The 25,113-nt window shown below is 38.0% G+C and overlaps 1 protein-coding gene across 1 annotated transcript in view; it reads right to left on the bottom strand.

Moving 5' to 3' along the window:
- The window catches only part of Vsig4 (V-set and immunoglobulin domain containing 4), a 37,443-nt gene extending 16,417 nt beyond the window's left edge, over nt 1–21,026 (bottom strand). Inside the window, 4 exon segments of the mRNA XM_074062268.1 lie at nt 1,966–2,050; nt 2,550–2,612; nt 19,656–19,937; nt 20,621–21,026. Coding sequence (XP_073918369.1) covers nt 1,966–2,050; nt 2,550–2,612; nt 19,656–19,937; nt 20,621–21,026 — 836 coding nt within the window.
- Between the last annotated feature and the right edge of the window lie 4,087 nt (nt 21,027–25,113).

Genomic DNA, 25,113 nt, shown 5'->3' with positions numbered 1-25,113 from the left:
GCAGAGCTAGGGCCCTGCAGAGCCTGAGGGGTGGAGGGTTTGAGGGGAAGGGGTCCCGGTTGTGTCTGGATCCTGTGCGGCCCAAGAGGTGGGGGTCCAGGCAGGGCATGGATCTAGTGTGGGGCTAGGGCCCAGCACAGCCTGAGGGGTGGGGTTCCTGGTGGTGGTGGTTTGTGGATCCAGCATGGAGCTGTGGCCTGGCACAGCCGGAGGGGCAGAGATCCCAGCAGAGCAGAGAGGCAGTTCTGCAGGCCTATGGGGTGGCGACTTGGCAGGCCACCTGTTCTTACATTAGATCATGGCGTGGAGAAGACTTCCACGATCTAAGGGTTTAGAGTGCCATATTTTTGGCTCTCTCTGGTGCTTTACCTCATCTAAGCATGTCTCCAGCATCTCCGCAGAGTGCCTGGTTCAGGAGCTCATGAGGTCTGCAGCTTTGTCTCAGTCGCCATCTTGAAGAATCCACATTGTTAGCTTTGAAAATGATGTCAGATTAGGAGCCAAGGAATATGGGTAGCTAAGCTTCCAGAAGGAATGTAGTCCTGCTGCTACCTGATTGTAGCTCAAAAATAACTGTTATACTTCTGATTTGCAGTAAGTTTTTACAGTCATTGAAGAAAAACCAATACAGTGACTTCAGTTAAATCATTCTTTCACTGGGCCTTAGTTTTCCCATAAATTCAATGAAACATTTGGATGACACACTTTTAGCTATACTATTATGAATCTAGGTGACTAGGTCATGGGATAGAAAGGAGTAGGGAAATGAATTCTAGTACCCTTCAGAGATGATGCTGAAACTGGATTTTTATTAGATTGTGGGATCCTGTTTCATAAATTGACTATTTGTGGTTCTCTGAGCTTCTGATTATAACTGAGAGAGCTCAAGTTATAAACTGGTGCTGATCAAAGAAAGATTCCCCTTGACAGGAGTCAAGTAATGAAAAACTTGATAAGAACAGAATACATATCCAATATCTGAGATCTTATACTCCTCCCAGGATAGTCTCATCTTCTCAACTCAATTTTCCAAGGGCCATATTCTAACTTCCCTTTTCCCAGTGGGTGCTGGTCTGGGAGAAAAATGGAGCTGTGGAAGCTTTCAAAATAAAATTGGCAATGCAAAGATAGCACACAAAGCAGGTTTGGAGCTATGCCCAGAGACAGCTAAGAAACTGTACAACCAGGAAGGGAGACGTACAAAGTGCATTAAGAAGTCCACCCCCAATGATACAGAGCTAGGGGATGAGACACAGAGTGATAATCAAACTATCTCATACCATCTAATCAAATCATACTATTTAATCAAAACAGATACCTGATGTAGAACTGGAGTCTTAGAGATCCCTGGTATATTAGGAATTGACATTTTATTTGCAGGGCCATGAGGTGGTCTGGAGAGATCTGTCAGATGGACTATGGCAGCCCCAGGTGATAATGGAGAACTCAGGGCTTAAGGGAAGTAGCTGATTATCAACTGGTTTGAAAGTAATCCATTATTTTAATAATCAATTCTGTTGTGTTAGTGCATACTAGCTATCAGTTTGGGGTAAAAATAAAATATCTTTTCTTTGATGTTTCAAGGATTCCTTGATTTCCTTCCCTGACTTGGGAATCCTTGAGACTTTGAAGGAACAAAAAATTACTTGCAAGCTGCTGAGAAAGCTCTTGGTTAATGAGGTACTGCTATTATCCTTATCTGTCCTAATGTCTGTCTCCCTGTGACAGCTGACTGGGCTCTATCCATATTCTTGTTCATAGTGTTTTAGAAGTATTTTACTGTGGCAATAGGGAACAAGCTAAGAATACATTTACCACTCCCTCAAACTGCACTACCTTTGTTCACCCCTGTATCTGTACCTGAATCTCTCTATCTCTATTCCACTACTGCACTCAGCTTTAGGGCCCTTAATGGTTTTTAGAGCTGACTACACAGAACAATGTGCATAATGCACAGCTCAGATGCCCTTACCTGGCCCAGGAATGGTCTCCCCACAGTAGCCATCCACTCCAGCAGTCCAGTCCCAGGATGAATTCACTGTAGATGTTGCTATGACAACAGGGAACCAGGGTCAGAGGCTCCTTCTTCCAGCAAGGAGCTATGAGGTAGGGTATGGCTGAAAAGATTGGGGGTCTTCTCTGGGAATCCATGCTAGGATTTCAAGATTGTCTGGCCATATCATTGATCACTAGTACTATGAGTAAGGCATATTAGTTTCTTACTGTTAGGTGTGGTCAGTAGAAGAAGTTCCATGGAGGGGAAGTAATATACCTAAAGTCACACAGAAAGTCAGACTAGGAGCAAAATCTAAACCATAGCATTCTCTTTTGCTACAGTTGTCACAAAGAAAAGTATATATTCATGATTCTATTTCTTCATTACCCTTAACTCCTTGCTACCTTTCTTTTATTTCTATTCATTTACTACTATTCTTTCTCTGAGTAACCCACCTCTTTTTCGTCAGTAAATGACACTGGGGCTCATGCCTTGGTTCACATGATACTATTTGATACCTTTCCTACTCCCACAGAACCCTAGTAAAATTCACCTTCCAAGGTGAATTGCATTGTTGTAGGTGTCTCAGTCTTGGTCTTAGGAGGATTTGAGAAGCCTGCAAGGAAAAGGGAGCCCAGTCAGAGGCCACGGTACCACTGAGTGAACAGTTTAATGCCCTAGAAAAATTAGGAAGTAAGTAAAGGCCAGTAAGGTCCATAGTTAGACTTCTCAACACATCTCATGATGCTAATAAGTCCTGTTGCCTGGTCATCCTTCAAATATCAGTCTAGGGCAGAATTTTTAAGTCAAGGTTGGTAGACCTGCAAGGAATCTGCCTAGAGTTCAGAAGGTATTTGGCAAATATGGACAAGAAAGTATATTTTAGTTTTACTAACTTTTAACTGAAATTTAGTGATTTATTCTCTTAAGAGGGACTTTAGAAGTCTCACAAAGGTAATAATGTATGACATTAGTGAAAATGTTGGAGTGATAATTTCTAAAAATTCACCCCTTCACAAAAGCAATGAAATAACTGGAAAATTTTGTCATAACCAACTTTTTTCCCCTAGAATTTTGGAAATTACCTAAAGATCTGTAGCAACTTATGGAGGATTTATGGATGAAAAACATCCCAATTTTGGTAAGAACATCAAGATTTGTAACATTTTACCTTATCAGAATCCTATCATGCCTTCTCAGCTCAGAGGTAGTCAGAAAAGAGAATCCCATTCCAGATACTGGAGTGAGCAGAATAGACTTAATTTCCAAACAACTGTTATTATTTGGTTGTTCCCTGAAAGACCTGACTCCAAAGGCTTGTTTTATTAGTCATTCAGGACTAAAAGATTGCTTGAGGCCATGGATAACAGTTTGGGGAAACAAGACACTAACGAAATAATTATAAAAGGAAAAGCTAGGAAATGAGATGTTCATAGGGGCTTCAAAAACCTTTGGCACATTCCTGGGAATCTAGAAGGCTACACACATCTACAGGGATGTGTGCTTTGCTCATGAAAAAACATGAGAAAGCCATAAGCTCCTATCTGTGGTTAGCCTTGAGGTGCTATGTAAGCAGAAAGTGAACACGAGGGCACAATTGTAAATTGACTGGATAAGTGTTGAAAATATGGCTCAACAGACAACAGAGTTCTCTGGTAAAGATTAGAAGATTTATTGGATTCAGGACTTTAAGAAAATCTCCATCCATTTATTAGCTGACCACTAAGCTAACCAAGTAGATTTCAGTAGTCATTTGGGAAAATGAATACAAAAGACTATATGGAATTAGTTTAGAAAAGTCATTAAACAAAAGAAAACTATTGGAACAATCAGTGCCAATAAGCCTGAGGGGGAGGATAAAATTTCTAGACATGCCACATTATATTATTCTAAATTCCAATTTTCAACAACAAAATATATGAGTCATACAAAGATATTAGAAAGTAGAACCCATAAACAGGTGTAGAAAAATCAATCAATAGAAATTGTCTATAGGAAACACAGATATGGAATTTACCAGACAAAACAATTTAAATGCTTTCAAAATGAAAATAAAACATTTTGAAATAACTAAAAGAAAGAATGACAATGATTTAAACCAAACAGAAAATATCAATAAAAAACTAACATAAAAAGTATCCAAATAGAAATACAGAAGTTGAAAAGCAAGATCGAAAACTTGAAAGAAAAACTGAAAGAAAAAGTTCACTAAGAAGGGAGAAAAATTCACTAGAGCAGATTTGAGCCGGCAGAATAAAACATCAGCAAACCTGAAGACATAACAAGTGAAATAATCAGGTTAGTGGAAGAGAAAGGAAATGAATTTTAAAAATGAACAAAACCTCAGAGAACTTGGGATACATCAAGTATGCCAACATACATAATGGGAGCCCTAGAAAGAGAAATGAGAAAGGAGAAGACAGATTATTTGAAGAAATGATGTCAAAAATGTCTCAATTTGATGAAAAACATATCTGAGCATCCAGGAAGCTCCATGAACTTAAAACATTCATACTTAGGCACATCATGATCAAGAGCCAAATCTAAAGAGAGAATACTGAGAGCAGCAGATAGAAGGAACTTATGTGCATGAGATTGCCAATAAAATTAATGGCTGGTTTCTTAGCAGAAACAAGAGAAACAAGAAAACAGAATGATATATTCAAAGTGCTGAAACAAAAATCCTATCAATCAATTAAGAATACTATATTCAGTAAAATCACTCTTTGAAAATGAAGGAGACATCTGGACACAGTGGCATACTCTTGCAGTCCAGTTAATTTGGAGGCTGAGGCAGTAAAACTGCTTGCTCCCACAAGTTTGAGACCAGTCTGGGAAACATAGTAAGACTCCATCTCAGATAAAAACAAAACTAAACCAAAACTGAAAACCCTGAATGAAGGAGAAATTAAGACATTTCCAAGATAATCAATGACTGAGAGAGTTTATGATTAGCAGATGACCTATAAGAGATGTTAAAAAGCATTCTCAGGTTGAGACAAAGGACATTAGACACTAACTCAAATCAACATGAAGAAATAAAAAAGCACTAGTAAAGGAAGGTAATTCTGAAGGTAAATATGGAGTATGAATATATTTTTCCTGTCTGCTTAAAAAGAAACTGCATAAAGCAATAATTATAAATCTGTGCCCATGTTATATAAAGAAGTAATTTGTTATAATGACAGCATTAAAGGAGATGGAATTGAGTTCTATAAAAATTGTATACTATTGAAATTAAGTTGGTATAAATTCAAACTAGATTGTAAATTAATAATCTATGCGGAAACACTGAGCAAATAACTAAAATATTTAGTAAGAGAAATAATAAAGGAATTACATATTATGCTAGGGATTAGCTATTGAATATCAAAGATAGCAACAATGCAACATCCCTGGTGGTAAAGGAAATTCAAATCAAAACCATGTAAAGATTCCATTTCATTCCTGTTATAATGACTATCATCAAGAACACAAACAACAACAAATGTTGGTGAGGATGTGAGAAAAAAAGAACCCTCATACAGTGCTGGTGCGAATGTAAATTAGTACAATCACTATGGAAAATGCAATGGAGGCTCCTCAAAAAACTAAAAACAGAGCTACCATATGACCCAACAATACCACTCTTAGGGATATACAAGTTACAACAAAGACATCTGCATGCCCATGTTTATTGCAGCGTTATTCACAATAATAAGGTTGTGAAAACAGTCAAGATGCCCACTAATGATGAGTGGATTAAGAAAATGTGGTATTTACATGTGATGAAATTTTATTCAGCCATAAAGGAGAATGAAATTTTGCCATTTGCAGGTAAATAGATGGAACTGGAGAACATTATCTTAAGTGAAGTTAGTCCGGTTCAGAAAGCCAAAGGCCACATGTTTTCTCTCACACTTAGAATATAGACTCAATACAAATGCAAACAATATTATATATACATAGAAATATACACAGAGCATGTATCCAAAAGTGGAACTGGTAGAGGAGACTAAGGGAGAAAGAAAAAAAGATAGAAAATAATGAAATACATTACATCTATGTAGGAACAAGACATAAGGAAACATGTTAAAAACTGTTAAACAACACAGGATAAGGGGAAAAGGATGAAGAAGTACAGTGGTGGGGCTACATTGACATATGCACAATCCAAGTACAGGTATTATACTAAGGCAAAAATCCCACTGGTCAATAAACGGACACCTAAGCAATGAAGGACAAGAATGAAAAATAGGTCATGCTAAGGAGAGGGCTCAAACAGGAGGGGACAGTAAAAGAAGGATGTAAAGAAGGTGAATATTGTGATATACTTTCTAAACAAAGATGAATATAGAATTTTTAAACCTGTTGAAAGCACAATTAGAAGAGGACTAAGATAGAAAGGAGAAAAATGGAGGAGATGAACCAATTTGGGATACAATACATATATACATAGAAATGTCATAAACTTTCTGTATAGATATCTTAAACAAACAAAAAAAAGATGGCAGCCATGAAAGAATAAAGAAATAAGATAAAAGATAAATAGAATAGAAATAGAAAATTGGCAGATATAAATCTTAACTTGTTAGTATTCAAATTAAATGTAAATAGATTAAACTCAAATTTAAAGGTAGATATTGGCAAAGTAGATTAGAAAAGCATAATCTAATTATATGCATACTTACGGTTGCATATCATACTTACTTAGGTTTTAAAGACACATGATTTGAAAGTAAAAGGACAGAAAATGATATACCATGCAAACATTAAACAAAATATAGCTGGAGTGGCTATAGTAATATCTGACAAAATACACTTTAAAATGAAAAAATGTTGCTAAAGACAAAAAACTATTTATAGTTATAAAAATCAATCCATCAAGAGAAATTCAATTATAAACATATACTAATAACAGAGCCTCAAAATTCTTGAAGAAAAAGTGACAAAATTGAAGGAAAAATCAGTCAATTTAACAATAATAGTTTGAGAGTTCAATAATCCTCTTTCAATCATGAACAGAAAATCAGAAAAGAAGTTGAAGACTTGAACAATATTGTTAACCAACCAGACCTAAGAACAGACATATAACAGAGTACTTTATACAATAATAGTAAAATACACATTATTCTTAAGGAAATATGGAACATTATCTAGAATAGACCCTATTATAGGCCATAAAACTAATCTTAGGAAATGTGAAAGATCTAAATAATGAGTATGTTCTCCAACCACAATGAAGTTAGAAATTAATTTCTGAAGAATAGAAAACCTGAAGTGACAGGATTTTAACCAGTAAAAATATTGGATTGCTCATCAAACAACTGCCCAGAAAGAGAAAATCAGGGTAAGTAGCTTCACTGGTGAATTCTACCCAACATTTAAAAAAAATTAATGAACAGTAGGCATGATGGCACATGCTTATAATCCCAGCACTTGGAGGGCTGAGGCAGGAGAATTGCAAATTCAAGGCCAGCCTGGGCTACATAGGAGGACATTATCTCAGAAAAATAAGTTGTATTTCTATGCATTACAATGAATGATAGTAAGAAAACAATTCTATTATGTAAGCATAAAAATAATACAAAAGCCCAGGTCCATCCATGCTGTCACAAATGATGGGATGTCATGCTTTTTATGGTTGAATAATATTTTATTATGTATGTATATCACATTTTCTTTATCCATTCTAATGTAAAAACTAGTACAATACTTAGAAATTTAGCCATTGAGAGTACAGAAATAAATCCATATCATTGGTCAATGATTTTTCAACAAGGCTGCCAAGACCTATGCATGGTAAAGCACAGTCTCTTTAGATTATGGTCTGGAACAAATGGATAGCCACATGGAAAAGAATGAAATTGAGTCTCTATATCATACTGTATACCAAAATTAACTAAAAATGGATTAAAGACCAAATTGTAGGGCTAAAACTATAAAACTCTTAAAATATAGGCATAAATTTTCATGACCTTGTTTTAGGTAATTGATTATCAGATATACACAAAAACCCAAGTATTAAAATAAAAAATAGGTAGGAGTTTATCAAAATTAAAAACTCTTTTGCCTAACAAGAAAGGCACAAAAAGACACTAACAAGAAAGTGAAAAGATAACATAAAGAATGGGAGAAAACATTTGCAAATAATATATTTGATATATATTCAGTATTCCAAGTATATAAATAAATCTTACAACTCAACAATATCTTTATGTTCAATTTAAAAATACACTGCTGGTGGGAATGTAAGCTAGTACAACCACTATGGAAAACATTATGGAGGCTCCTTAAAAAACTAGACATAGATCTATCATATGATCCAGCAATACCACTCCTAGGGATATACCTGAAGTAATGTGACTCAAGTTATAACAAAAGCACTTGAACACCCATGTACAGCACTATTCACAATAGCAAGCTATGGAAATAGCCAAGATGCCCCACTACAGACGAATGGATTAAGAAAATGTGGTATTTATACACAATGGAATTTTACTCAGCCACAAAGAAGAATGAAATTTTGTCATTCGCAAGTAAATGGATGGAACTGGAAAACATCATCTTAAGCAAAGTTAGCCAGGCTCAGAAGGCCAAAAATTGTAGGTTCTCCCTCATATGAGGATTATAGACCTAAAACAAATGCAGTAATATTGTTGGACATGGGTCACACACTAACAGAAGAATGAGCACCAGAGAAATAAGAAAAGGGAAGGAAACCTAAAACTTGAATATGGTTGATGTGCTCCCTGTTGAGTGGATAAAGTTATATTAAATTAGCAGAGGACACTATGGGAAGGGGACCAAGAAGTAGTGAAGAGGTCTGGTAGAAATGAACCAATGTGGATTGCAATACACATGTGCATGGAAGCAATGCTAGGAATCTCTCTGTATAGCTTCCTTATCTCAAACTAGCAAAAATGCTATGCCTTTCTTATTATCTATTATGTTTTCTCTTCAACAAAATTGGAGAAGAAGAGGACAGAATAGATTCTGCCTGGAAGCGAGGAGAGGGGCAGATGGGGGGAGGTAGCACAATGTATACACATGTGAGTAAATATAAAAATGATAAAATAAAAGGAGGAAAAAAAGGCTAAAGGAATTGAATAGGCAGTTCTCAAAGAATGCCAGAGGTACCCTACCTAATACCCAAAATCAAGAGGCACAGTAACCAAAACAGTATAGTACTGGCATAAAAATAGACACATAGGCCAATGGAACAGACTAGAGATTTCAGTAAATTCACACATCTACAGTGATTAATTTTTGAGAGAAATGCCAAAAAAGAATACATTGGAGAAAGAACAGCCTCTTCAACAAACAGTTCTGAACTGAATGTCCTTATGTTTGAAATGTGACTCTTACTTCTCACCCTGTATGAAAATCAACTCAAAATGGATAAAATACCTAATGTAAGACCAGAAATCCTACAACTACTAAAAGCAAACATAGGGAAACACTTCAAGATATTGATATAGAAAATTATTTTTTAGATATGACCTCAAAAGTACTTAAAACAAAAGCAAAAAGTGACAATTGGGATTACAACAAAATAAAAAGCTGCACAGAAAAAAAATTCACAGAGTGATGAGACAAGTTATAGAGGGAAAATATTTGTCAAATATTTGTTGGACAAAGGGCTAATATCCAGAACAACAAGACTTAAAGAGTCAAAAAATTTAATAACAGGAAACCAAGTAATCCAAGTTAAAAATGGACAAATGAGTTGAATAAACACTTCTCAAAGGATGAAATACAAATGACCAGCAAATATATTTAAGATTTTCAATATCATTAGACATGAGGGAAATGCAAATCAAAATTAAAATGAGATAACATCTCACCCCAGTTAGAATAGCTACTATATTAAAAAAAAACACAAATGTTTGTATGAATGTGGAGAAAAAGGAATTCTTACATATTGTTGATGAGTATAGCCATTATGAAGGACAGTATGGAACTGCCTCAATAAACTAATAATAGATTGTCAGTATGAACCAGCAATCCCGCTTTTGGATATATATTCAAAGGAGATGAAATCAGCACACCAAAGAGATATCTGCATGACCATGCATTATTCACAATAGCAAAGATGCAGAATCAGCCTAAGTGCCCTTCATCAAATGAATAGATATGAAAAATGTGGAATATATACACAATGGAATGGTTTCAGCTATAAAAAGAAAATCCTGTCATTTGAGGCAAAATGGATGGAACTGAAGGACATTATTTTGAATGAAATAATCTGACACAGAAAGACAAATTTTGTATGTCCTCACATGTAGAAACTGAAAATGGTGGTCCTGAACGTAGAATAGTGATTAGTAGAGGTTGGGAAGGGTATAAGAAGGTGGATAAAGGGAGGTTGCATTTGATCAGTGCACATTGTATGAATGTGTGGAAATATCACATTGAATCCCATTAATATACACAATTAATACATATTAATACATTTTATTATTTCATTAATAAAAAATGAAAGAAGGCATACAAATGGTCAATAAGTACATAAAAACATGATTAACAACACAGTCACTAGAGACATGCAAGTCATAACCACAGTGAGATTCCACTTCACACATAGCAGGAGGGCTATAATGTAAAAAATAAAACCAAAAATAAGTGTTGGTGAGAATGTGGAGAAACTGTAACCCTTATATACTACTTGTGGGAAGTTAAAAATTATATAGCTACTCCAGGAAAGGGTTTGAAAGTTCCTCAAAAAGCTACTATATGACTTAGCCATCCCACTCTTAGTCATATACCTAAGGAAATTGAAAATACATGTTCACACAAAACTTTTACACAACTTTTCATAACAGTTGTTCATTCATAATGGCCAAAATGTAGATGCAATCTAAATGCCATTGACTGAAGACTGAAGAATAGATAGTGTGGTATATCCATGCAATGTTATATTTTTCAGTAATAAAAAAGAACAAAGTACTGACCTATGTTACAACATGAATGAACCTTGGAAACATTATAATAAGTGAAAAAATGAGCACAAAAGTTCACATATTCTATGACTCAATTTATATTAAAAATTCAGAATAGATAAATTTATAAGGACAGAAAACTGATAAGAATTTTTTAGGGCTTACAGGGATAGAGGAATGGAAGAGACTACTTAGTTGGTATGGGGGGGAGCTTCTTTTGAGGGTGATTGACATATTCTGAAAGTAGATAATGGTGATGGTTACCCAACCATATGAACCACTGAACTATATATTTTAAAATGTTGAGTCTTTCAGCATGTGATGTAAATCTTAATACTAAAGGAAGGTATCAGTGATAGGTCAATAGGATTTCTTTAGACTGAGAAGGTGGAAAATATAGCAGGCAGAGGGAACAGCATGCTGTTTCAGATGTAGAGAGACAAAGGTAGGCTTGGGACAGATAAAAAGAGTTTGGACTTTGTTCTTTGAATGGGAGAATTTTGTAGAAGATTTTTGAAGAAGGGGGTAAAAACTTTTCAGTTGAAGTTTTAGGAAAATAATTCTGGCAACAGTGTGGTGTAATTTTGGAAGGTGAGGGAATAGAACATGCTGTCCACTCATTAGCAAATATTTCATTTAATGTCTTTTGCTCACTAAGTACTTTACTGGACTCTGGAGATCAGCCATGAATAGATAGACAGGCAGAATTCTGCAGTCTTGAATTTTATTAGCTAGTGACATGAAGTAGATGCTTGATATGTGCTAAATAACCTGATGCTTCAGTGAGGATAGCAGACATAGGTAGACCATTTAGAAGACCATAAATTTTCTAGGAAAAATGATGATAAGACCATGAAGCTATGGCAAAGAAAAGCAGGTGAATTCACACTACTTGGAGATCTTTGTGATCATTCGACTGTGAGAAGTAAATGAGAAGGAGTCAATGATACCTCTATGCTTTCTGACTGGTTTGAGAAATAGGTTTCATGAATGAAAGGTAAATTAAGATTTGAAGAAGCTGAGATTAGAAATGAAGCTGTCCAGGAGGTAAGTAGATATTGGGATCTAGTACTCAGAAGAGAAATTAAAGATAAAATTATGGTTTGAGAGTTACCAACATAGAGCTGATATTTGAAGCTTCTCTGATACTACAGATACTTGAACTTAGCCTTTAAGAACATGTATAATTAAGGGATTAATGAAAGAAAAGCCAGCAAAGTCATCTGAGAAGGATCAGTCTGACAGATTGTAGGAGAACCAAGTGTAAAGTGGTGTTATTGATAGCAACAGTTGAAAGAACTTTGAAGAGGAAGGAATGACCAATAGGATCAGCTGCTCTAGAGATTTTGAGGTAGATGGGTATGAATGGAGAAAACTTGGGCTCTGGTTATTTGGAGGTCAGTTTGTAAAGTTGTATGGTAAATTGGGAGGCACGGCTGGTGGGAACTACCTTCTTCAGAAGATTGGTCATGATCATAGGGGAGATGGTGTGACAGGTAGAGAGAAAGATACTTTTTGGCAGTACTGGGGTTTGAACTCAGGGCCTCACACTTGGTAAGCAAGTGCTCTACCAACCTAGTCACTCCATCAGCCCTTTTTGTGGGTATTTTCAAGATAGGATCTTGTGAACTATTTGTCTGGGCTGGCTTTGACCAGTGATCCTCCTGATCTCTGCCTCCTGAGTAGCTAGGATTACAGGTGTGAGCCACTGACGTGTGGCTGAGAAATATATTTTAAAACAACACATACACGGATGCTGGGCACAGTGACTCACACCTGTAATTCCAGTTACTCAGGAGGTGGATATTTGGAGGACCACAGTTTGAGGCCAGCCTAGGACAAATGTTAGTAAGACCCCCATCTCAACAAAAAAGCTGGGTGTGGTGGCATGCACCTGTTATCTCAGCTATGTGGGACTCATAAGCAGAAGGATTACAGTCCAGGTCAGCACAAGGAAAAATCATGATACCCTACCTGAAAAATAACTAAAGCAAAATGGCTGGAGGGTGTGGCTCAAGTGATAGAGCACCTGTCTAGCAAGTGTGAGGCCTTGTGTTCAAACCTCAGTGCTGCCAAAAAACCCCATACATATGTAATTTATATATACATATTAGGCTTGAAAACGTTTAACATATGTAGTACACATGCATGTATATTAGGTGGAGTAGGGAATTGGAGTAGTTGAGGTTAAGAATTCAAGGGGAGGGCTTTGCTGTGAATAAGAGAAACACATATCTCACTCTGAGCCAAAAGGAAATAGGAGGGAAATGTCAAAGTAGAGAGGAGGGTAGTTAATAGAATTCACATCTGAAGAGGGTCTGGATCTTTCTGGAGCAGAATGGGGTGAGCCCATCTTCTTGGAGCAGGACTGGCTGCCTCAAAGAAAATGGAAATGTTCTGAACTGCTGCTATAAGGAATGAGACAATGATAACAAATGAATTGACAATGGGGGCAGAAAGTGGATGTTACAGAGCATGAACTTCAGTGGGATCAATGCATATCTGTGTTTTGTTTTGTCAGCAGGGCACCACAGTCTAAGAACACGAGCAAAGGCATGGTCTACAGGGCTATTACAGAACTGTTGAAGCACAGAGGGTGAGGTGGAAGGGTGAAAGGTTGAGCGCTCACCAGAACATAGGATATAAACAGGGGACCAGACTTAGGGGACCAGGATGGGGTGCAGAGGAAGGCAAGCAGACGAAGCCAAGAAAAAACAGCTTGGTTTAGACAACAAGGAAGGGTGGAAAACTGAAATTAACTTCTATGAGCCTGTTTCCTTATCTATCAGTAGGAGGCAATGGTGAGCACTGTCTAACAGTACTGTTCTAAGAATCACAGACTGTGATAAGGAATAAACAGGCTGATTGGCAGTGAGCAAGTTCTTGCTGAGACTGTCTAGGAACTAACTCACAGAAAAGAAATTTTTCTCTCTGAAGTATATATTCTTGGGCTTTCTAGTCATGTCCTGTTCTCTCTGCTAACCAGGTAGCTAAATCACTGTCTATACACATTTCTCAGAGTAAGACCACCTTTATTCCTTCCAAAACTAACAGAACAGGATCTACAGCACATACATCCTCACTACAACTCAACTTTGGGAAACAAATACCTCCAGGCAAGCATAGGAGTTTCAACAACATCAGTCTCCTAACCTAAGTGGTGATAGCCAATTTGCTGCTTCTCCTAATTCAGAGCTATCCTCAGAGGACAGTCATTTTCAGGAGGCTCTGAACTCAATTCTTTAAAAGCAGTTAGATCCCAACATATTTTGGGCAATGACAGCCTTGTTGGGGGTACTTGTCTTCCCTTTCAAGGAGATCTCTTGGTAGGCAAGAAGACTCATTCAGTCACATCTCTTCTGGACTCCTCATTTAATGCTGGCCCATAGTCTTTACATGCATAGTTTGTAGTGCTCTTAGCACAGTGCTATGAGAAATAGCCAGACCTTAATTAACCAGCACCTGTCTTCAAGAAAATCTCAACCACAACTTACATTTCAGGGGGATAATTAAAAAAAAGTATGTAGAGATCTGGACTTTCTCATGAGGCAAAACAAATCTAACCAAACAAATCAACAACCAAAAAAATCCCTGAAGAACAAATAAAAAACAACAGTTTCTAAACAGTGCCCAGTATCTGATATAGATGTAACCATAAGAATCAATCAGACATAATGGAAAGAGCATGAAATCTGAGTGCAAATCCAGATTTGTACTTCCTTGTTGTGAGTCCATGAGCAAGCAGATTCCCCTTTTAGACTCTCAATTTCCTCTTCTGTAAAATGAGGTAATGATAGCCATCTCATGAAACATTTATGGGATTAAATGAGAAAATGTGTGTTGAGTTCTTAAACTTTGTATCTGGCAAATATGAGGTACCTACTAAATGTCAGTTTTCCTTTTACCATCTTTATATGACAGGCACTGTTTCTAACCCTGATGTCCCCAGTTGTGAATTGTGTGTGTGTGTGTTTCTACAGTCATTGCCTAGTCAGGACTCCAACTACTCTCTGAGAATGGGGATTCTATAATAAGGTATCTCTGAGAATGGGGATTCATGATGGCAACTACAGGGCAGAAGCAGACAGCGTGAGTTCTGTAAATCAAAAATTTTGCTGAGGTGCTTGGACTTTGGTCATATGATAAGGCAAGAACACACAAGGGAGGTATGAGGATAGGTGAGAGATCCAAAAACATGATAGTATTTGATGTCCTCAATGCAAAGCAACTAGTGCAAAAACTTTAAAGTGACAGATGCCAATAGGAGAAGGGGATCAGGAACTAGAGAAAATGTCAGTTCAAGAAGAATCAACTTAAAATGTAACACCCATGTACATGGAAGCAATGCTAGGAATCTCCCTGTATAGCTATCCTTATCTCAACTAGCAAAAATGCTTTGTCCTTCTTGTTATTGTTTATACTCTCCTTCAACAAAATTAGAGATAAGGGCAGAACAGTTTCTGCCTGGAAGTGAGGGGATAGGGGAGGAGAGGGAGTAGGTGGGGGGGAAGGAAGGGGACTAGGGGTAAGGGGAGAAATGGCCCAATCATTGTATGCACATATGAATAAACAAAGAAAAGAAAAAAGAGAAAGAAAAGGAATAAATAATCTCCTTTCTATTATTCATCTAAAAAAAAATTTTGCTCAGATGCTGGAGCCACACTTGGCAGAAAAAAAACCACCAAGAAGAAATCAAAACTCTAACACCCTGAACCTCCAGCCTGTACAAAGCTTCTCCATGCCACGTTACACTGAAAAAACAGGAGGGTTGCCAGACACCAGCTCCAAACCTGCTTGGTAGACACAGACCAGGAGGATGGCTAGTGGGCCACAGAGCTGACCTCCAGAACCTGAGGACAAGCCACACCTCACTGAGGGAGGAGCTGATGAAGCAGCTGAAAGACCTGAAAAAAAAAACTGGTGAGTCTCCCCAACCACCTGGCGAGACTAAGACAGAGCTTCTGCTTAAATACCAACACCAGGACTGGATGCTGAAGTTGTAACACGAGAACTACTAAGTCTGAAATTCTATTGTTCCTGAACCTGGAATTTTGTTTTATTTGTTTGTTTGTCTTGTTCCCTGTTTGTTTGTCCACCACTTCTCCCTGTTAATTTCTTTGGGTCTCTTTTTTTCTTTTTCTTTCTTTGGGTCATCAATGACATAAAAGAGGAAATTAAAAGGTCTCTGGAAGTTAATGATAATGAAAACACGACCTACCCCGAACCTGTGGGAAACAGCAAAGGCAGTCCTAAGAGGAAAGTGTATAGCCATGAGTGCATATATTAAAAAGACAGAAAGATCTCAAATCAATAACCTAATACTACAGCTGAAACTCCTAGAAAACAAGAACAAACAAATCCCAAACAAGCAGAAGGAAAGAAATAATTAAAATCAGGGCTGAAATCAATGAAACAGAAAAAAACAAACCAACAAAAAAAACCATAGGAAAAATCAATGAAACAAAAAGCTGGTTCTTTGAAAAAATAAATAAGATTGACAGACCCCTGCAAGCCTGACTAAAATGAGGAAAGAAAAAACCAAAATCAGTAAAATCAGAAATGCAAAAGGGGAGATAACAACAAATGCCATGGAAATCTAGGAAATCATCAGAGACTACTTCAAGAGCCTATACTAAAACAAATTCGAAAATCTTGAAGAAATGGACAGATTTCTAGAAACTTATAGCCACCCAAAACTAAACCAAGAAGATAATAATCACCTGAATAGATCTATAACACAAAAAGAAATTGAAGCAGCAATAAAAAGTCTCCCAAAAAAAGAAAAATCCGGGACCTGATGGATTCACTGCTAAATTCTACCAGACATTTAAAGAAAAACTAATATGAACTCTCCTTAAACTGTTCCATGAAATAGAAAGGGAAGGAACACTGCCTAACTCATTTTATGATGCCAATATAACTCTCATCTCAAAACCAGACAAATACACCTCTAAAAAGGAGAACTATAGGACTATTTCCTTAATGAGTATGAATGCAAAAATCCTCAATAAAATAATGGCAAACTGAATCCAACAACATATCAGAAAGATCATTCACTATGACCAAGTCAGCTTCATCCCAGGGATGCAGGAGTGGTTCAATATACACAAATCTATAAATATAATATGGTACATTAATAGAAGCGAAGACAAAAACCACTTGATCATCTCAATAGGTGCAGAAAAAGCCTTCAACAAGCTCCAACACCACTTCATGATAAAAGCTGTAAGAAAACTAGGAATAGAAGGAATGTACCTCAACATTGCAAAGGCTATATTGACAAACCTACAGCCAACATCATACTTAATGGTGAAAAACTGAAACCATTCCCCCTAAAATCAGGAATGAGACAAGGGTGCCACTATCACCACTCCCATTCAATATAGTACTGGAATTCCTAGCCAGAGCAATTAGGCAAGAAGAAGAAATAAAAGGAATACAAGTAGGTAAAGAAACTGTCAAATTATCCATATTTGCAAACGATATGATCCTATGCCTTAAAGACCCAAAAAACTCAACCCAAAAACTCCTAGACACCATAAACTGTTATAGCAAGTTGGCAGGATAAAAAAACCAACTCACAGAAATCATTAGCTTTTCTATACACCAATAACGAACAAACTGAGATGGAATATATGCAAACAATTCCATTTACAATAGCCTCAAAATAAATCAAATACCTAGGAATAAACTTACAAAGGATGTGAATGACCTCTACAAGGAAAACTACAAACCCCTGAAGAGAGAGATCGAGGAAGACTACAGAAGATGGAAAGATCTCCCATGTCATGGATTGGAAGAATCAACATATTAAAAATGGCTATACTACCAAAAGCAATCTACATGTTTAATGTAATTCCCATCAAAATCCCTAAAGTTCGTTCGGAAACAAAAAAAAAGGGAACAGCTAAGGCAACACTCAACAAAAAGAGCAATGCTGGTGGTATCATAATACCCGACTTCAAACTGTATTACAAAGCAATAGCACTAAAAACAGCACGGTAGTGGCACAAAAATACACACAAAGACCAGTGGAACAAAATAGAGGCCCCAGATATGAATCTACACAGCTATGCCCACCATATTTTTTGACAAAGGTGCCAAAAATATATGATGGAGAAAAGACAGCCTCTTCAACAAATGTTGCTGGGAAAAGTGGTTATCCATCTGCAAAAAACTGAAACTAGATCCATGTTTATCACCCTGTACTAGTATCAACTCAAAAAGGATCAAGGACCTTAATATCACACCTGAAACTCGAAGTTAGTACAGGAAAGAGCAAGGAATACTCTGGCAGTAATAGGTATAGGCAAGGACTTCTTCAATAGAACCCCAGCAGACCAGCAACTAAGAGAAAGGATGGAGAAATGGGACTTCATAAAATCAAAAAGCTTCTGTACAACAAAAGAAATGGTCTCTAAACTGAAAAGACGACCCACAGAGTGGGAGAAAATATTTGCCAGCTATACATCAGACAAAGGACTGATAACCAGAATATACAGGGAACTTAAAAAACTAAATGCTCCCACAATCAATGAGCCAATAAAGAAATGGGCAACTGAACTAAACAGAACTTTCTCAAAAGAAGAAATTCAAATGGCCAAAAAACACATGAAAAAATGCTCACCATCTCTAGCCATAAAGGAAATGCAAATCAAAACCACACTAAGATTCCACCTCACCCCTGTTAGAATAGCCATCATCAAAAACACCACCAACAACAGGTGTTGGCAAGAATGTGGGGAAAAAGGAACCCTAATCCACTCCTGGTGGGAATGTAAACTAGTACAACCACTCTGGAAAAAAATATGGAGGCTTCTTAAAAATCTAAACCTAGATCTGCCATATGATCCAGCAATCCCACTCCTGGGGATATACCTAAAGGAATGTGACACAGGTTACTCCATAGGCACCTGCACACCCATGTTTATTGCAGTGTTATTCACAATAGCCAAGTTATGGAAACAGCCAAGATTCCCCACTACAGATAAACGGATTAAGAAAATGTGGTACTTATACACAATGGAATTTTACTCAGCCATGAAGAAGAATGAAATCTTACCATTTGCAGGTAAATGGATGGAACTGGAGAACATCATTCTGAGCAAGGTTAGCCAGGCTCAGAAGACAAAAAATCATATGTTCTTCCTCATATGTGGACTTTAGATCTAGGGCAAATACAGTAATGTGGTTGGACTTGGGTCACATGCTAAGGGGAGAGTACATATGGGAGGTATGGGGATAGGTAGGAAACTCAAAACATGAAAGTATTTGATGTCCCCACTGCAGAGGAGCTAATACAGAAACCTTAAAGCAACAGAGGTCAATTATGGGAAGGGGATCAGGAATTAGTGAAAAGGTCAGGTAGAGATTAATCAACTTGGGTTGTAACGCATTTGTACATGGAAGCAATGCTAGGAATCTCTCTGTATAGCTATCCTTATCTCAACTAGCAAAAAAGCTTTGTCTTTCTTATTATTGCTTATGTCTTCTCGTCAACAAAATTAGAGTTAAGGGCAGAACAGGTTCTGCCTGGAAGCGAAGGGGGGTGGGGTAGGGATGGAAGGGGTTGGGGATGGGGCGGGGAAAAATCGCCCAAACAATGTATGCACACGTGAATAAATGAATAAAAAATTTAAAAAAGAATCCCAGTACAATGTCAAATACCAAAAAAATAAAAGTTATCTCTGGCTGAATGTGTTCTGTTAAGATGCTTACCATGAGAGAGGATTGCTAACCTTTAACTACAAACTTCACAATGTTGCTGCACTGCTCAGAGCCAACCTGGCTCTTGGCAGTACAAAAATAGGAGTCCGAGTCAGCCACCACGGCAGTCTTGAAGAGTAAGGTACTCAAAGCTGCTACTTTGATGGGCTCCTGGTTATCAGTCTGTTCTTTGTAGCAAGCATAACTGATGGGGGTAGAACACCAAGCTTGGCATTGAAGGCTAATCCTCATTCCCTGGGGCACCGTGAAGCCATAACCGCTGCCAGTTGTCACTGTTGGCTTGGAGACAGAGACTGCAAAGGGAAGACAAGAGAGGCGGCTCTGGGAAATCATAAGGATATGGGGACACGAGGCTAAGTCATCCTTACTGGGTATAAGAACATGCATATATCTGCAGCTGGAGCTAAAGGGGCTCCTGACTTGGAATGGAAGAAGGCAAAAAGTCAATACAATTGAAAATAGCTTCCTTTGGAGGATTAGGTACTCTTTTGTGTAATCTGGGGTTTGGGATTATCTGTAGTTAAAAATCAACTGATTCAGAAATTGATGCCATTTTTTTTAGGCTCAAGTAGTTTTTGGATTACTTGCAGTTTTCAATTACCAGTGTCAGATCTTTGTCAAACTGTCAAGGCATCAAAACTAATCTTGTCTAACTCCTGCCTAATATCCTGATCAGGTGTACTAATTTTTATGAGTTTTAAAGCACAGAACCTAAGGAGCACAACCAGGCTATAGATGCCAAAATTTCTGGGGCTCTTGAAAAGGCAGGAAGCCTTCCCAACACTTCCTACCTTTTACTATGGGAGTGATGACTCTGAGGATCCTCTGCCTGTCCACTTCCTCTGATTAGCACATCTAACTGAAGAGAGTCTGTGTAAAGAAAAATCAAGGTCTCTCAATATCTCAGAGGTTTCTATGATTACAGTACACTATGGGTCTTTGCCTATCAATGCTTTCCTGATCCACAGTGACTCCAGTTTCTGGACGTGGAGCTCAATGATTTTCTCTCTCACTACTTGGTTGCCATCAGGGGTATGCCAGATGACTTCACATGTGTAGTGGATCCCATTGTCCATCTCTAGAGTATTCAGCTGGAGGGACACAGCCCCTGGAACATCATGGCTTATATGCACATGGTCTCAGTGCTTTGCCTGCTGAATATGGTCTTCAGAGGAATCTTCTACATGTAGGAAGATGGTGACTGGGTCTAAGCCACGTTGTACCAGCCATTTCACCAAGACTTGGGTGTAACCTTTCAGAGGACCATACATACAGGGAATACTCACATCCCCTTTCCAGCGCCCTGTTACACTCTCTGGGGCTTCAAGGATGAGACGGCCTGAGGAGAGGGAACAGAGGATGGAAGCAAACATTGATGGCATCCCCCACACCTAGGAGTTAGGGTGGCAGCAGCAGGCCTCAAGAGGTTTCTAAGAAACATTTCTCAACTTTCCTTTCATTACACTTTCATGTTCTTTGTGCACCCCCTCCTTTTTTTGTTTTAATGCTAGCCTTCTTATCAACCAGAACCAGTACAGAGAAGGGAAGTTCATACCACTGTTTAGCTCTTATGAGTTTCAGGTCTTTTTCACATCACTGCCTTGCTTGGAGGTGACCCTGGATAAGTCAGTACCACCATAAAAGAACAATTTTCTTCATCTATGATGTGGTAGTTTGAATAGAATGAACTATAGGGATTCTACCAACTCTGACATTCTTCATGTCCATGAAAAATTTTTTTCTTTCATTTTCCAAAAGAGATGTGGGAGCAAAAATGATGAACAGTTTAGTCAGGACTATTTCAATTTGTGTAAATATGTGCCTGGAGAAATGTGGAGTCTTTAGGGCTTTCCAAGCAAGAGCCCTATATCCTGTTATTCCCCTTGCTTCTTCAGGAGAAGGGCTCAGTGACTGGGGTCCCAACTCCAAGTTCATCTCTGGAGGAGGTAGGCAACAGGCAATCATGAGGATGGAACTTGGGGTGAGGAAAAGGCCTGGGTGTGTATTCTCATTTTTATTTGTTTTCCTTTTGGTTTCTTGTAATTCTCAACAAAGATACAGTGGAAAATTTCATCCTGGGGGAGAAAAAGATTTCGCCCATGCTTGGTCTAGAGAGGAAAAGAGTCTGAGTAAAGCCCTGGAGTTGGCTGTGCTTATGATGCATGGTAGGAGCAAAGAAAGATTGCACCTTGGTAGTCTGGGGAGGAAAATCTAGAGAGGAAAAGGTAGGGACATTTAAATAGCCATTGTCTACCATTATAATTTTCAATCCATAAGCTCATATTTTGAGGATTTTGTGTTCTATTAACTGGAGCTAAGAGTAGGTGGGTTATACTTGGGGTCTTTTTGTATCTCCCAGGAAAGGTGGTTTCAAAGTACAAGCTAGTACCAAATGAAATCTTTTTCCTTAGCCCAGGCTTCCCAGTTTTAAGCCCAGAAGATAGAAAATGATGCCTTATGATGGGGGTATGCTTTATAGTCCCCAAAAAATACTGTCATGAACCTGAGCTTCTATTAATGAGAATACTGAAGTTGAGCCTTTGGCTTATGCCCTCACCAGGAACTCTTGGAGCATCAAGAGCATATTTTGGTTAAAGGCCTTGAGTAGGAAAGAATAAATAAACACAACTTTGTTGCTAGATCCACCACATACTCTCAGACAGTTTCTGACTTGGCAGGGAGCAGAACTCAAACCCATGAATGGGGAAAAAAAAGAGGGACAGATTTTAATTTGCCCCCCAAAATAAACTTTGTAACCAGAGTTTTCTATGGATGGATTAAGACATCTGGGGAAGTTCTAAGGTTTGTTTGGCTCTTAGACAGCAAAAAACCCAAGATGGTCCAGTGTTAATACACTGTAATAGAAACAGAAGCTAAATAATTATGTTTTAGCTACTGTTGAACTTTTACCATGTAGTGGGGTTAACTATGGGTATTGGTAGTTCATGCTTTCATGCACATGCAGACACAGTTCATCATCATTATGGACACACATTCCCATCCGTATTTCTGGCCATATGCAAGCATAAACATAGCATCCCTATGTTTCATGCAAACCATCTGAGCCTCTTGGTTTAATGGGTTCTTTCCCATTAATCTTCCTCTGACCTTCCCCAATCTCCCTTTCACCCACTGAAAAGCATTCTCACACTTCCCTTCTGGGCAACAGAGAAGCATTTGGTTGTGAGGACATTTGAATCTGCTTTGTATATACGTAGGCATGTCTTCCCTCTGACCTTAGAGGAGCTGCAAAGTTTGAACTGCATTCCCCTTTTAGGGAATTTGCTAGAGATTCTCATATACCCCACTCTGGTCTGTCAAGATCTTGCCAATCCAGTCCCAATTTCACAATTTTGAAATTAATTTCTGGAAATAAGTCAGGCTTGACTCCTCCATCCCCAAATAGGGGCATGGGTCAGAGTTGGTAATCAGACTTTTCAGAATAGCACATTTTTCCTTGTGTTTACTTTTTTCTTTCCTTCTCCCTCTTCTGTCCTCCTTCCACCAATTTCCCATCTGCTTTTTTCTCCTTTCTTCTGCTTCATTGGTAGCACACAGAAAGATTGGATAGTAGACACAGGACATCACAGGAAAGAAGACATTGCACTATTCTTCATGTTTCCTGATCTCCAAAGTGAAGGAAACCACAATAGCATTGGCTTATACTTTCCAACTAACCCTGTAGTGCCCAGAGAACTTGGGAAAATACCTAGTATGAGAACCTAAAGAGATCAGGAAGGTAGTGAAAGACTTTAAAATATAGTAAAAATAACACTATCTAGATCCAATGTCTGTCTTACAATATTTCTTTCTCTGTTTCCTGGGGTAAATTGCTAAACCTATACAAACTTTAACTTAGGTTATTATCAATAAAGTGAAAATAATAATTAATATTCCATGGAGTGTTATTGTTGACATTAAATGAGCCAGGAAGTGCGAAAGCACTTAGCAATAAATATAGCTGATATTAAGTGGGTGTTGAATAAATGTCAGTCTTGTCTTATGTTTGAAGTAAAACTTCTCATATTTGTCTTGATTCTTTCTGTCCTGTGAAAGTCTTCCATATTTCTTTCCCTGGTTAAACAGATTCATTTTATTGGAACTGAAGAAGTTATCACATGACAAAGCAGGACCCAGCCCCACCAGCCTGATAGTCTTTACTTATTTTTTTGTTGTTGTTCATTTATTCACATGTGCATACATTGTTTGGGTCATTTCTCCACCCAGTCCCCCTCCCCCACCCTTCCCCCCACCCCTCCTCAATTCCCTTATCACTAATTTTGTTGAAGAGAAGACATAAGCATAATAAGGAAGACAAAGCATTTTTGCTAGTTAAGGATAGCTATACAGAGAGATTCCTAGCATTGCTTTCATGTACCCATGTGTTACGACCCATGTTGATTCAACTCTAACTGATCTTTACATTGGTTCCTGATCCCCTGCTCATGATAACCTCTGTCGTTTTAAGGTTTCTGTATTAGTTCCTCTAAAGTGGGGACATGAAACACTTTCATGTTTTGGGTTTTCCACATATTCTTATATCTCCCATATGTGCTCTCCCCTCGTCATGTGATCCAAGTCCAACCACATTGCTGCATTGCCCCTAGATCTAAAGTCTGCATATGAGGGAGAACATACAATATTTTGTCTTCTGAGCCTGGCTGACCTCGCTCAGAATGATGTTCTCCAGTTCCATCCATTTACCTGCAAATGGTAAGATTTGATTCATCTTCATGGCTGTGTAATATTCCATTGTGTACAAGTACCACATTTTCTTGATCCATTCATCAGTAGTGGGGCATCTTGGTTGTTTCCATAACTTGGCTATTGTGAATAACACTGAAATAAACATAGGTGTGCAGTTGCCTCTGGTGTAATCTGTGTTGCATTCCTTTGGGTATATCCCCAGGAGTGGGATTGCTGGATCATATGGCAGGTCTATGTTAAGGTTTTTAAGAAGTCTCCAAATTTTTTTCCAGAGTGGTTGCACTAGTGTGCATTCCTACCAGTAGTGGATTAGGGTTCCTTTTTCCCCACATCCTTGCCAAACATGATGTTGGTGGTGTTTTTGATGATGGCTATTCTAACAGGGGTGAGGTAGAATCTTAGTGTGGTTTTGATTTGCATTTCTTTTATGGCTAGAGATGGTGAGCATTTTTTCATGTGTTTTTTGGCCATTTGAATTTCTTCCTTTGAAAAAGTTCTGTCTAGTTCAGTTGCCCACTTCTTTATTGGTTCATTGATTTTGGAGGAGTTTAGATTTTTGACCTCTCTGTATATTCTGGTTATCAGCCCCTTGTCTGATGTATAGCTGGCAAATATTTTCTCCCACTCTGTGGGTGGTCTTTTCAGTTTCGAGACCATTTCTTTTGTTGTGCAGAAGCTTTTTAATTTTATGAAGTCCCATTTGTTCATCCTTTCTCTTAGTTGCTGGGCTGCTGGGGTTCTATTGAGGAAGTCTTTGCCTAT

This window comes from Castor canadensis, chromosome X, assembly GCF_047511655.1.
Source record: "Castor canadensis chromosome X, mCasCan1.hap1v2, whole genome shotgun sequence".
In the NCBI taxonomy this organism is placed as follows: domain Eukaryota; kingdom Metazoa; phylum Chordata; class Mammalia; order Rodentia; family Castoridae; genus Castor; species Castor canadensis.
This window is presented reverse-complemented; position numbering and strand designations above follow the sequence as displayed.